This window comes from Caenorhabditis elegans, chromosome X (assembly GCF_000002985.6).
Source record: "Caenorhabditis elegans chromosome X".
Classification (NCBI taxonomy): Eukaryota; Metazoa; Nematoda; class Chromadorea; order Rhabditida; family Rhabditidae; genus Caenorhabditis; species Caenorhabditis elegans.
The window spans coordinates 16048326-16061734 of NC_003284.9; the positions used below are offsets into that span (position 1 = coordinate 16048326).

The 13409-nt window shown below is 35.1% G+C and overlaps 3 protein-coding genes and 3 non-coding genes across 6 annotated transcripts; 4 read left to right on the forward strand and 2 right to left on the reverse strand.

Annotated features, from left to right (window-relative positions):
• The first annotated feature begins 1547 nt into the window (after positions 1-1547).
• cpd-2 (Peptidase M14 domain-containing protein) lies at positions 1548-6321 on the forward strand. The gene is made up of 8 exons (NM_078224.8): positions 1548-1635; positions 2716-2847; positions 2894-3052; positions 3134-3467; positions 3519-3720; positions 4994-5158; positions 5231-5372; positions 5930-6321. Exons 1-8 carry the CDS (start codon positions 1561-1563, stop codon positions 6197-6199), a joined length of 1479 nt encoding a protein of 492 aa, NP_510625.2. The 5' UTR covers positions 1548-1560; the 3' UTR covers positions 6200-6321.
• Positions 5514-5663, forward strand: T27A8.6. The gene has a single exon (NR_072825.1). It is a non-coding gene; the product is annotated as an Unclassified non-coding RNA T27A8.6 (non-coding RNA).
• An 898-nt stretch (positions 6322-7219) lies between the features above and the next one.
• T27A8.7 (uncharacterized protein) lies at positions 7220-8085 on the forward strand. Its single transcript, NM_001270341.3, has 3 exons — positions 7220-7378; positions 7805-7876; positions 7925-8085. Exons 1-3 carry the CDS (start codon positions 7295-7297, stop codon positions 7955-7957), a joined length of 189 nt encoding a protein of 62 aa, NP_001257270.1. The 5' UTR covers positions 7220-7294; the 3' UTR covers positions 7958-8085.
• A 963-nt stretch (positions 8086-9048) lies between these two features.
• T27A8.8 lies at positions 9049-9214 on the forward strand. Its single transcript, NR_102245.1, has one exon. It is a non-coding gene; the product is annotated as a small nucleolar RNA T27A8.8 (small nucleolar RNA).
• Positions 9215-9350: 136 nt separating this feature from the next.
• Positions 9351-10620, reverse strand: T27A8.2 (Fork-head domain-containing protein). Its single transcript, NM_078225.4, has 3 exons — positions 10350-10620; positions 9602-9722; positions 9351-9550 (listed from the first exon to the last, which is right to left on the reverse strand). Exons 1-3 carry the CDS (start codon positions 10607-10609, stop codon positions 9506-9508), a joined length of 426 nt encoding a protein of 141 aa, NP_510626.1. The 5' UTR covers positions 10610-10620; the 3' UTR covers positions 9351-9505.
• A 2341-nt stretch (positions 10621-12961) lies between these two features.
• Positions 12962-13070, reverse strand: T27A8.9. Its single transcript, NR_131740.1, has one exon. It is a non-coding gene; the product is annotated as a small nucleolar RNA T27A8.9 (small nucleolar RNA).
• Between the last annotated feature and the right edge of the window lie 339 nt (positions 13071-13409).

Sequence of the window (13409 nt, forward strand, 5' to 3'; positions counted from 1 at the left end):
TCAAAAGCTCTTGTTTTTCAAAATTTTGGCAATTTCCCAAAACTTCGACCAGAAATTATGAAAAATCTATAATTTTTTGAAATGTTTAATCATGATATTTGGTAGTTTCGAATCATAATTAGCGTATTTAGACAAAATCGCTACTGGCGCAACTCCACCTTTAAACAAAGTTTTTTTTTCCAATCTTCAAAAGCAATTTTCATATCTTGCACCCTAATTGGGTTGTTTTCTGAGTTATCCAGAAGTTTTCTATTAACGAAAAACTTTATTGTTTTCCTCCACATTTAACAGGTGAATATTTTTAATATCTCTAAAATGAACTAGATATTCATATAATTATTCAGTTGAGAAGTATGGGGTGCAATAATGAAGTACTGTAATTACAGTCCTAGAGTACAGAGCCCACTAAACGAGTACTAGTTAGCACACTATTTGGATTTTCTTTATTTGAACTGCGCCTATAATTGGCTGGTTTTGGAAATGTATTTCTATACAGTCGAAGAGTGAATTTTTTCTTTTTTCCACTCATAACCAAATTTTTGGATGTCGTCGATCAAAAAGTGTAATGTTCCAAATGTGTCTATAATATTTATATTTTAAATTTTTAGGAGTTCAAACATGCGACAGGGCTTGTTAGAATTCCTCAATAAATGGTGCAAACTCAGTTTTCACTACTTTTTGACTCGAAATAAAAAAGATTTCCAAATAATGTTCGAACAATTTTATTATGATATTGGGTAATTATAGCATCATATAAAAGGTTTAGGTATTTCTCCACTTGCCGTAGTCCACCTTTAAGGTACACTTTAATGTGAAATACTGAACTAGATCCTAACCAAAATTATTTCGTTGAAGACGAAAAAATGGGTATAGGGATAATCAGATTTTTGGGAAACTAGTCATTTGATTAACAGGTGCATAGTTGCAAATTTCCGAATATCAAGTTTTTTAACTAAATATTTTCAGCCGAACAAATAGAAACTAATTGAAAGTTACCCTCACATTAGTAACTAGTATTCGAAACATTAAACCTCTCGATGTCATCAAAGTTCGAAGCCACCCTACCCGAAACTTCACCCATGAGAGCAAAAGGCCTCAAAGTGGTGCTCCAATTGGTAATTGTGTCATATCCGTAACTAATACTTTTCGTCAAAACCACTCCAATTATTCGAATAACGCCTTCTTCCATACCCTCATCTTACAAGCTCTCTAGAGACCAATGCGAGTCAACTCCGCGAGCTCCACTTTGCAACAAAGTGGCAACATGACAAATAGCCGGGGCATGTTGTTAACTTCTGACTTTTTCTCCTTGTTGACACGTCACTCAACAAGTATGTGGCGTGTTACGCTGAAATTGTTCGAATCGGAAAAGAAAATCGGAAGGGAAAAATAAATGTTTCGAATAGTTTTTAGTTTTTTTTTATTTCCTTCATCATTCAATAATATTGCTTTGAACTTTCTATTGTTTTTTTTTTTTTGAAATAAAAACAGATTCAATTCAAAAATATTTATTTTTTTGTGAACTTTGTTAAATTTTTGTGTTACAGGTGAACCCATGCGATGTTGCCAATTCTCTTAGTTTTCCTGTTCAGTGCACTATCACAATGCTCCCGACTCGCCGAGGAAGAAGAACAGGTAAGATTATGATTATTCTGAAACTCTGAAAATTATTTTGGCATTGCCTATGAAATATAATTTGGTTATTCAGGTAATGTTGCAAAATGTATTTAAATACATTTATAACGTCACAACTGTATCAAAATACATGTTTTTATGTATTTTAATACTGTCGTGACGTCATTTTTTCTATACATTTTTACTACTTGTATAATTCCATAACCCATCAAAAAGCTTTGAAATTATTAAACAAAGCATTGTTTGCCATTGAAAACCCAGTGTTTTTAAAACAATAATCATTTCAAAACAATTTTCAAATAGTTATATATTGTTTGTATTCCCGCGGAAACGCAGGCTATCATAAATTGAAGTGTTTGGTACAAAAAATCAAAGTATCCCAAATTCTTTAAAAGTTTCAACTTTCCAAATGTTGCGTAAATTTTTTTTAACGCAATTTTTAAATTTTGGATCACCCTGCAAAATCATGGACCACCCTGTAATATAAGGGACACCCTGTACAGTCAAAGACCACCCTGTAATATCATGGACCACCCTGTAATATCATTTGCCACCTTGTAAAATCATCGACCACCCTGTAAAATCAAAGGCCACCCTGTAAAATAGCCTCGAAAAATCTCGAGTTGTAAATATTCATGGTAAAAAAAACGTTCTATTACAACAATTTTACTAACAACCATTTAACTTGTAGTTTTTAAGTTCTAGGAAAATGAAAACGTTTTATCTAATATAATAACGTGAGTTTTTTTAAAATTTCTTTTGAGTAACATTCACACTTTTTTATTTTTTCCTCAGGTTGCTAGAGAGAGTGCAAATAGTATTACAAACTATCGAACTCTTGAAAATCGAGAATTTAATTAGTCCAACAAAATGGAAATAGCCTAATTTTATAGTTCATTTAAAAAAAAACTAGTCTGACTCTAGATGAAAACTTTTAAAAACTGATATATTTGAAACGAAAATGACCTGTTTTTTTTGAATTTAAACGCTATTTTCTTTTTTTTACGGTAAACTAAATACAAAACTCACAATTTACTTCAAACACATTTATCACTCTTTCCAAAAAGTGACAATTGACAGATGCTAATCCGGCACTTCACAAAAGAAGGAGAAGTCTCGACCATGGACCAACTGCGGGATACCATCGGTCCGTTTCGCGACCCTCTTAACTTCTCACACATGAACTACTCGACATTGACGGATCACATTCATGTGAGTATCTTGGATTACCAGTTGAAGCGTACAGTCGTTTTTATAGAATCTTCATAGAAAGTTCCCGAATCTGACACACATTTATTCTGCTGGACAGTCAGTTCAAGGAAGAGAACTTTGGGTACTGGTGGTGTCTAGGTATCCAATAGAGCACAGAAAGTTGATTCCAGAGTTTAAATATGTGGCTAATATGCATGGAAATGAGGTAAGCAACAAATCTTGATAATAAGGGGCGTTTTGAACAACTTAACATGAATGTTTAAAACTCACTCTCAAACTTTTACAGGTTACGGGTAGAGTTTTCCTTGTTTCCCTGGCACACACCCTTCTAGAAAACTACAATTCCAATCTTTGGATCCGACAACTTGTTGATAGTACCAGAATCCACTTGATGCCGTCCATGAACCCAGATGGCTATGAGCACGCATCGGAAGGAGATCAAGCTGGCGTGACAGGACGTCAAAATGCAAATGGAAAAGATTTGAACCGAAATTTCCCAAGTCGATTTCCCAATTATTTCCCGACAAGTGAAATTCAACCAGAGACAATTGCAATTATGAACTGGACCCGACAAATTCCATTCGCACTCTCTGCTAATCTTCATGGCGGCACGACATTAGGTAAACCTTCTTTTAAACATTTTTTCTATTCAATTTCCAATCAAATTCCAGTGAACTACCCATTTGACGACTTTCCAACACGCACAAGGCAGTCACATTACGCTCCTTCGCCCGATAATGCACTTTTTGTGCGGTTAGCATACACATATGCAAGAGGTCATGAGAGGATGTGGAAGAAGGGACCAAGGTGTTTGGATGATGATTTGAATATCTCTGTTGATCCACAAAATGGAATTATCAATGGAGCAGATTGGTAAGAAAAGTTATTGTTAGTGATGATATGACACGATTTGGTTTTGATTTTGAAAACCTGTTCATCTATGTATAAGCACCGACTTTCTTTAAATGCCAAAACCATATGCCGTACTCTTTTGTCTTGGACGTTTCTGTGAAAAAAATTAAATTGAACAGGCTCATACTCCCAGGGGGCATAAAATTAGGGGGCATTACTCAAAGTGGACATTTTAAAAATCTCAGAGGGAGCAAATTTTTAAAATGTGTTCTGAATAAGAATACAACTTTTAATAGAACTACAGTTACATTAAAACCCGTAAACCTCCTTCACGTCTAATTAATAGTGACATGAATCCTTCCGACCAACGCAATAAAGATTGGAGATGACGAAATTAAAAATGTACCAACTATACTGGGAGGTAGTTGTTACATCAGCAAAGTTGGTACATACAATTTCTACGTCACAACATCTTGGCAGTTTTTTCCCACAGAAAGAGTTTTCTGTGAGCCTGTAGAGAGATGAAGAAAGACTGTGGAGATGAAGAGACAACAAAACTACCACCTATCTCTTCTGCGAGAGAGTGGCCTCTAGCAGGTTGGCCTGTAAAACAGTTTCGGAGCTGATAAAATCTGATGCAGAAACAAAATCCTTTGTACCCAGCTGTGGGGAAAAAACTGTCAAGATGTTGTGACCAGGGCTGGGACCAGGGCTGGGACCAAAAAATAATTTTGGACCAAAAAACAAAATTGACATTTTCCAAAAACCAAAAAAAAAAACAAAAAATGTTTGATGCTTCAGTTTGTTTTTAATGGGGTTATTCAAGTAATGTGGCAAAATGTAATAAAATACATGTATGACGTCAAAACTGTATTAAAATACATGTTTTTAAAATGCATTTTAATAAAGAATAGTCTTGACACGTCAAAGATTTTTTTTTTGATTTTTCGTCAAAATACCAAAAAAACCAGAAAACAAAAAACAAAAAAACCAAGAAAGTCCCAGCCCTGTTTGTGACGTAGAAATTGTGTGTACCAACTACCGACCAGCATAGTAGGTACATGTTCAATTTCGCCATCTCCAATTTTCATGATATTTGTCGGAAAGATTCATGTCACTATTGATCGGACGTGAAAGAGGTTTATGAGCTGAAACAATGTAGTTATGTATATTAAAAGTTGTATTCTTATTACAGTACACATTTTAAAAATTGGCCCTTTTTGATTTTTTTAATTTTTAAAATGCCCCTTAGAGGCATCCGCATTTTCCCTTCTTTCCAACTTTTCTTGTTCAGGTACATAGTGTCTGGTGGAATGCAAGACTGGAACTATCTAAACACAAATTGCTTCGAAGTCACAGTTGAAATGAACTGTGAGAAGTTCCCACAAACTAAGAAACTTCGATACTTATGGGAAGAAAACAAGTATGCTCTACTGAAGTTCATCGATCTCATCCATGGGTAAGCTTATTTTTGAATTAAAAAAAAAAATTCTCTATTACACAGTTTTGCAAATTTCACCCGATTTTCCAGAGCTATCCATGGTCTAGTAATTGATGCAGACACTGGAGAAGGAATCGTAAATGCTACAGTGAGCATAGATGAGAGAGCAAAAATTGTTGTGAGCTATGGAGAAGGCGAGTTTTGGAGACTTGCAAACATGGGAAAATACGATGTAAGTTGAAATACTATTAATGATTTGGGAAGTTTTTATATAAAAAAACAAAACATTTCAATTTAATTCTCTGGTCATCCAGAGGTTGTTTCCACGCTAGGCCTGATAAAATTGGTAGCCACAAATATGTCTAAATAGAGTGTGATCTAGGGTCCATGACAAAAAGCTACCAAGCTCTAGGTCACAGGGTACCCTGCGGCAATGATTTCTGGACAGAATTCTTGCCAGCCACTAAATATTTGTTAATTTTATGTCATCTGGGGGCGGGATAGCTCAGTCGGTAGTGATGGCCGCTAGCAATCTGGAGGTGACGAGTTCAAACCCGACCTCACCCCCTAGGCGGCAAGGACGTGGCTTGAATTATAGCCCAGTGGGAGCACCACCAGGCCGTGTACCTGGCTCCCAGATCCGCAGTGCATAGCGCTCGAAGAGCGAAAATCTTTAAAAAGCCCGATTTTTATACATATTTGGTTTTGAAATCATATCTCTCTGTTTCTATACAAAATTCTAAAAACCACTAGAAAACTTGGTGCAAAACTAAACATCAAAACTTGCAGCTCACCTTCGACCACAGTGACTACTATCCTGTCACTCAAACTGTGCACGTCACTCCACAAGACCGTTCCCCGTACATTGAAGTCCGTCTGCAAAGGATAATACCACGTTCGCGACCAGTCCTTATCCCGACAAAATCAGTTCCAAACAAAGACGAGTACAATGTTGATAATTCAAATAACAAAGATCTCCGTATTGTGACAATGTCCTCCTCCGTGTGCCACTTTTCCGTCTTTATGATTATTCTCTCTCTTGCCTCTTTGTTTTTATAATTTTTCTCTAATTCTCACCGTTTGTATTTCATTCCTTCTTTATCTTACAGTTGTGAGTCCCCCCACAAATTGAATATTTATCAAGTTGTATTGATTAATTCTAATAAAAATTTTGATTTAAAGGTGGAGTAGCGCCAGTGGGGAAATTGTTAAAAACCACTTCTTTGGTCCCAAAATGACCAAATATCATAATGAAACTTTTCAAAAAATTTTGGAAATTTTTTAAATTTACTTTCAAAAGGTGACAATTACTCAGTTTTTGCCACTCATAATTTTGGAAGTCGACCAAAAAAAATTGTTTTTCTACATTCTTTATACTGTCATTTTGTTTTAATTATTTGCATTAAAACATTGTAGGGGTCAGAACACGTGACATTGCTTTGGATTTCTTCAAAAGCTCTTATTTTTCAAAATTTTGAAAATTTGCCAAAACTTTGACTGGAAATTATGAAATGCCGGAAATTTTTTGAAGTGTTTTATTATGATATTTGGTCATTTCGGATCACAATAAGTGTATTTAGACAAAATCTCTACTGGCGCTACTCCACCTTTAAAATAAAAAGAGTCTGACCTCCTATGCTCATGATTTTGATTGTGCCAGGCAAACATTTCAAAAGCATTCTGGAAATTATTGTTTTTTAAGTTATATTTTTTTGAGTTACCGAGTTGAGTCGGCGGAAAAATACTTGTTTCAGATTTTCAAAAAAAAAAGGTTTAAAAAAACAAACAAGTATGACGTTTTATTATTCGATTTTTCTTCCAAAAATTGCGTCAGCAGGGTGATTTTGTTTTATTCCAACTGTAACCTCTAGATTCTTTTTTCAAACTTGTCTGTCTTCTCTTGTCCACCCCCAATCCCCTATCACATTTTATCAACTGAAAAGAATTCGAAACCGTGTTTCTTTTTTACTTTATTGTCCTATACAAAACCGAGCTCTGTGAAAATTTGCATACAAATGGTTATGTATCACCTTCCACCTTTTATATTCCTTTCATATTGCCGTTTCCCGTATTTTTTTTCTGAGAGATCTATTTCATAACGAGATTATGCCAGGTCCGCTTATCTATGGACCTGAGCCACCAGAGCCGAAAAATATGGTTTGGATCATAATGGAGCGCAAAAAGAAGGAGGACACATCAGTTTCAAATGGATTGATAAGTGTTGTGAGTGACAATAAGGTAATATTATAGGTGTTCTATGAGCTTTCAAAATTTTCAAGTTGCGATTATGTAAGGAAATTTCTAGTTTAAAAGTGGAGTAGCGCCAGTGGGAAAATTGTTAATAACCACTATTATGGTCCCAACATGACCGAATATCATAATAAAACTTTTCAATTTTTTTTTTGAAAATTTTTTATTTACAGTCTAAAAGTGACAATTACTCAGTTTTTGCCACTAACGGAAGTCGACCAAAATTTTTTTTCTACATTTTTTATAGCCGAATTTGCCGTTTGCCGAGCTCGGCAAATATTGGAAAAAGAGATTTGCCGAATTTACCGAGCTCGGCAAATTTTGAGATTTGCCGCACACCCCTGGTCTGTAACTATAATGCCCACTAAATTCAAAAAATAATTTATAGCTTACCCAAATTGAATCAACTTTCAGGTTGAGAATACGTATACATCCTGTTCATCTGTTTCCGAAATCATTAAAAAGTTTGAAAACTTTTCATCGATGGTATGACTTGTGTAAATTTACATTACATGCAATCCAGTTTGATTTCAGAACACGTCAAATTTGTTCGGCGGGAAAAAATGATTTGGCTTCACACACACACACACACACACATTGCTTTATATTGTTTCGCTAGCTTTCACAGACTATCTTTTTGCTACACTCCTTGTCTTGTTTAACCGGTTTTAATAAACACAATTTAGCATTTCAAAATATTGCTTTTTTTCTAAATTTTAACGGGTAAAAACGAGCACCATCTTATCCGATTTTTACCCCTGGCCATATGGACAACCCCCCACAGCGACCATATTGATTATCCACAGAATGTGCAACTCCCTGCGGCAAATTTGAAAAAAAAAAACGAGTCATGGCACTTTATATTTAAAAGTCAGATGCCCCTTCCCATATCTGTGACCGCCTAAAAGCGAATTTAGCAGCAGGGAGGATGGCTACCTGCGCGAGTGGCCACAAAAATTGTTTTTAAAAGATTTTTGATCTAAATTAAAGTTTGAAGGTGGACTAGCTAGTGGTTTCAAACTTAAATCCGACTCGGACTTGAACTTATCTCAAATAACTTTTGAAATAGATATCTGAAACAATGCAATTCAGTTTTGATGACAGCTCAGTATCGAAAAAAAAACAGAGTTTTGCTAAAACCTCAAGTCATATTAATTTGTCTGTGTTGCAGCTGTTGGAAATTATTTTGCAAATTGTCCGCCGTGCTACGGCACTTTTATAAATGGTGCCAGTCTCACTTTTTTATTCGATGACTTTATTTTTTGCGCCCCATCTTTTCTCAACCAAAAGGGGTGTACCAAAAGTACCTGTTGTCAATTGGATTTATTGATATATTATGATACTTCGTTATAGATCATCTTCTTGTGGGACACCCTGATATGGGACCATTTACCATTTTCACAGTTAATAATGTTTAACGTGGTTTACAAATAGAATTTGACGATTTATTTTTTTTTTTGGCAAAAGTCCCAATTTCTGCTAGATTGAAAATTGAACAATTTGAAGCTGCCCATTGAAATCAGTGCAAAATTCTGATATTAGAAATATATACTTTACCCACATTTAGTGTTCATTTTTCAGCACAAATTGCGCCATTCTACGCCACCGCGCCACGTTTTCATGGCGCCAACTCAACGCAATCAGTGACTCATCCTGAGCTGGCAACATGGTCAAGTGTGGTAAAGCACTCGACCGTGGAGTCAACAGTCGAGGGTTCAATCCCCTCACCGAACCAAGGTGGTTCTGAGTTGCTCACATGCTCAGATAAGTGGAAGTTCGGAAGATTGATGATCAAAAAGGTGGTGTTGAATCTTATTGTTTCATTCAACATTGACAAAAGATCGAAAAATGTTTTTTTCATTTTCATAGAATTGTCTTCAACTAGGCTTATACTCTTTTCACTCTCTTTTTCTGCTTTAGTTTCCCACAGCGTTTGTCAGAAATAACAAAGTTTGTATGATTTTTTTCCAATTTTTCCGGAAGAAATTTATGTTGGTAGGAATGTTTTGAACTGGAAACTTTTTTATATACAGAATTGGTTCAATAAAATCTAAAAAGTGAATAAGTTGAATTAATGTATAAATGAAATATTTTTATGAAAAACTTGTCAAGAGATCACCCGGTTGAGGACATCGAATACATCCGTCCAGCAAGATCCGTCTGCAAAACAATTTTTAATATAATATGACTGAAATTTCCATGGCAACATACCATTTCCACCTGATGCTCCACATATTGCTTCAACTCGTCTATATCCTTTCGAAACTCCTCCTCAACATCCAGAATATCCTTGTTGCCGTCTTCATAAGCCCATAGTCCAGATCTCACGTCTCTGCAAATTGAAAGTATAAAAAAACATATACGAATAGTTTTTGGAGTTATTTCTTAAGTTTTTTTTGGAGTTATTCTTAAGTAAGTGCTAGTGATTAAATTTAGCAAAATTTATAAACCAAAAAAATACAGTTTTTATGAGTATTCACATATTTTTGTTTTTCCAAAAAACTGATAAAAAGAAATTTTGGTGAAATTTTTGGAGAAATTGTGGGGTTCTTATCAGGGCTGTGCGGCAACCGGCAATTGCCGAAGTTGCCAAACCCAAAAAATTTTGGCAACCGGCAAATTTTGGTTGCCGAAATTTCGGCAAATTTTTGGCAACCGGCAACTTGGTTGCCGGTTGCCGCACAGTTCTGGTTCTTATGTCTAAATTATATGAACAGCAATTGTATGATTTGGCTATATAACTTGTTATCTGATATTTTTTAGCAGAACTTTATTTTTATTTTTTGTTGTAATTACATTCTGGATTTACTTGAATTTGTTGAAAATTATATGAAAACCAATTTTTAAACGCTACACGCAAATCTGACAACAAAATTCAGTTTCCGATAATATTTGAAAAAGAATTTGAAATGTTTCAAATTTTTGTTAAAAATATTTCTACAAACTTCACAAAACTCACCTTTCTCGACGAAAGCACAGTTCGGTGTCCAGAACCCAGGCCACATGATTAACAAACTCCCATTTGTACATATCGTGAAACACTTTGTAATACGGGAACAAGTCGGTGATCCACTTGACAACTACTTCAATCTCCGGAAACACGTCATCCGCTTCTTCCATCGCAGCACTGACCAGGGCGACCATTTTGAACTTGGGCATCGCCATTTCCGGATGATGAAGCCCCATAATTTGGTTCATTTCGTGAGTGAAATACGTCATGGTAGCTGAAAATGAAAATTTACTTAGTTAGTTGAAGGTTCTCAAATTTATTTGCCACGTACATAATAAAGGAAATACAGAAATGTCTTGTTTTTTTGGATCTTATATTGCGGCAACTTGCCGAGTGGGAAAAAATTTAAATCGTGCAGACGTCAGATTCAGTTAGGCGAAAATTACATGAAAAATAACAAAAAAAAAACCACAAAAAAGTATAGCTGTGGATATGAGAGAATGGCACATTCAAATGTCAGCAAACGGCCATAAACCATCGATCGATAATAGTGTGCGGAAGACGAGGGCAGACCTGTCGCGCGACTCACGCATTGCAGGCAACACCAACTTGTCGTAGGTCAAATCTTGACACGACAACGAACTCGTAATGACCAAATCAAAAGGAAACAAAAAAATTGAAAAAAAATTGAATTTCGAAATTATGAAAAGTTTGAGTCGGCTATATCTGAGCATAGTTGAAGGTTTTATAAAATTGATGATTGTAAAGATGAAAAAAAACTTTAATTGAAGATGGACAACGGCCTGTGGGAAAAGATTAAAACTCGTTCACATTAAAATTTAAAAATGTCCAAATATCATAATAAAAATATTCAAAAAAAAAGTTACCTTCAGTTTTAAATTTGACTCACGTTTCCAGTAATCCTATTTTAATATTGTTGGGATTCAAACAAGCAACAGTGTTTTGGTTTCTCCAAAATTGGCGCACGATCAGACCCGAAATAAAAAAAAATTCCACAAATTTTTAAAAGATCCATTATAATATTTAGTCATTTCCTAACTGTTAGAAGGATTGTTAAAGCTAAACAATTCATAAAAATTTCCATAAAAGTTATTCATAGAAAAACATGGAAAAACAGAAAATTTTCACAAAAATATTAAAATGAAATTTTTTCCAGAAATAAGCAGAACAACAACGGCATATCTTGCAGCAAAAAGAAATGCCGCACTACTAACAAGGAAAGAAAGCAAATCTAGTTCCGGACTATGAATCTTTGAATTTCCTGCCAAAATGTTTTTTTTTCTCAGGAAATTTGAGTTTCTCGCCTAAATTTTTTCTTAGAAAATTTGAATGTCCCGCCAATAACTATGGGACTCCCCCCGGTAATCCAAATATAGGCGCAAAAAACAAAAATGAAAATTTTCAAAGTTTAGAAGAATTCCTATGGTATTCGACAGAAGTTTTTTCACAAAAATTTTGGAATTTTGGTAGGGTTTCCATAGATTTGGATTCTAAATTTTTTAAAAGATTATGGATAAGTTTCTGGACCTACAAGTTATATTCTAGCCGCGCTAGAGGGGTTTTTGTCTTCAATTCATTTTTTTACATACATATGATTGCACTTTTTTGCAAAAAAAAAATTTTGGAATTTTAGGAGAATTTCTATGAAAATGGATTGCTAATTTTTTTTAGTATTACGTTTCTGGGTCAAGAAATTCGTTTTTGGTCGCGCTATAGGGGTTTTTGTCTTGAATTCCAATTTCAACAGGTTTCCTCAATATCAACAATTTCAACAGGCACAAAAAAACAAAAATAAAAATTTTGGAATTTTGGGAGAATTTCTATGAAAATGGATTGCTAATTTTTTTAAAAGTATTATGGGTACGTTTCTGGGTCAAGAAATTCGTTTTTGTTCGCGCTACAGGGGTTTTTGTCTTGTATTCCAATTTCAACAGGTATTTACAGGCACAAAAAACAAAAATAAAAATTTCGGAATTTTGGGAGAATTTCTATGAAAATGGATTGCTAATTTTTTTTTTAGTATTATGGGTTCGTTTCTGGGTCAAGAAATTCGTTTTTGGTCGCGCTACAGGGGTTTTTGTCTTCAATTCATTTTTTTACATACATATGACTGCACTTTTTTGCAAAAAAAAAATTTTGAAATTTTTGGAGAGTTTCTATGAGAATGGTTTGCTAATTTTTTTTTAGTATTATGGGTACGTTTCTGGGTCAAGAAATTCGTTTTTGGTCGCGCTACAGGGGTTTTTGGCTTGAATTCCAATTTCAACAGGTATATACAGGCACAAAAAAAACAAAAATAAAAATTTCGGAATTTTGGGAGAATTTTTTTAAAAATGGTTGCTAATTTTTTTTTAGTATTATGGGTACGTTTCTGGGTCAAGAAATTCGTTTTTGGTCGCGCTACAGGAGTTTTTGTCTTCAGTTCAAAACATTCCTACCAACATAAATTTCTTCCGGAAAAATTGGAAAAAAATCATACAAACTTTGTTATTTCTGACAAACGCTGTGGGAAACTAAAGCAGAAAAAGAGAGTGAAAAGAGTATAAGCCTAGTTGAAGACAATTCTATGAAAATGAAAAAAACATTTTTCGATCTTTTGTCAATGTTGAATGAAACAATAAGATTCAACACCACCTTTTTGATCATCAATCTTCCGAACTTCCACTTATCTGAGCATGTGAGCAACTCAGAACCACCTTGGTTCGGTGAGGGGATTGAACCCTCACAGGTGATTCGCGGCTCATGCGTGGCGCGTCTCACACGCTTCGCTCACGCGTCTGAGAGGACCAAGCGAAGACGCGCGTCACGCATGCGTCAGGCGCGCGTAGCGAAAGCAAGCATGCTTCACGCGTGCATTGCGAAAGGAAGCATGCTTCACGCGTGCGTTGCGAACGGGCATGAGTACGGTAGAAATGGGTCCAAATGTAGCGGCCGGAAAGACATGAAGCATTTTTGGCTCATGAAAGCCCCAGAACAAATAATTTTGGTTGATTGTAGCAGAATTCGTAACAAAAATAACTTCATCTGAACAACAAACAAAAAAAGCAG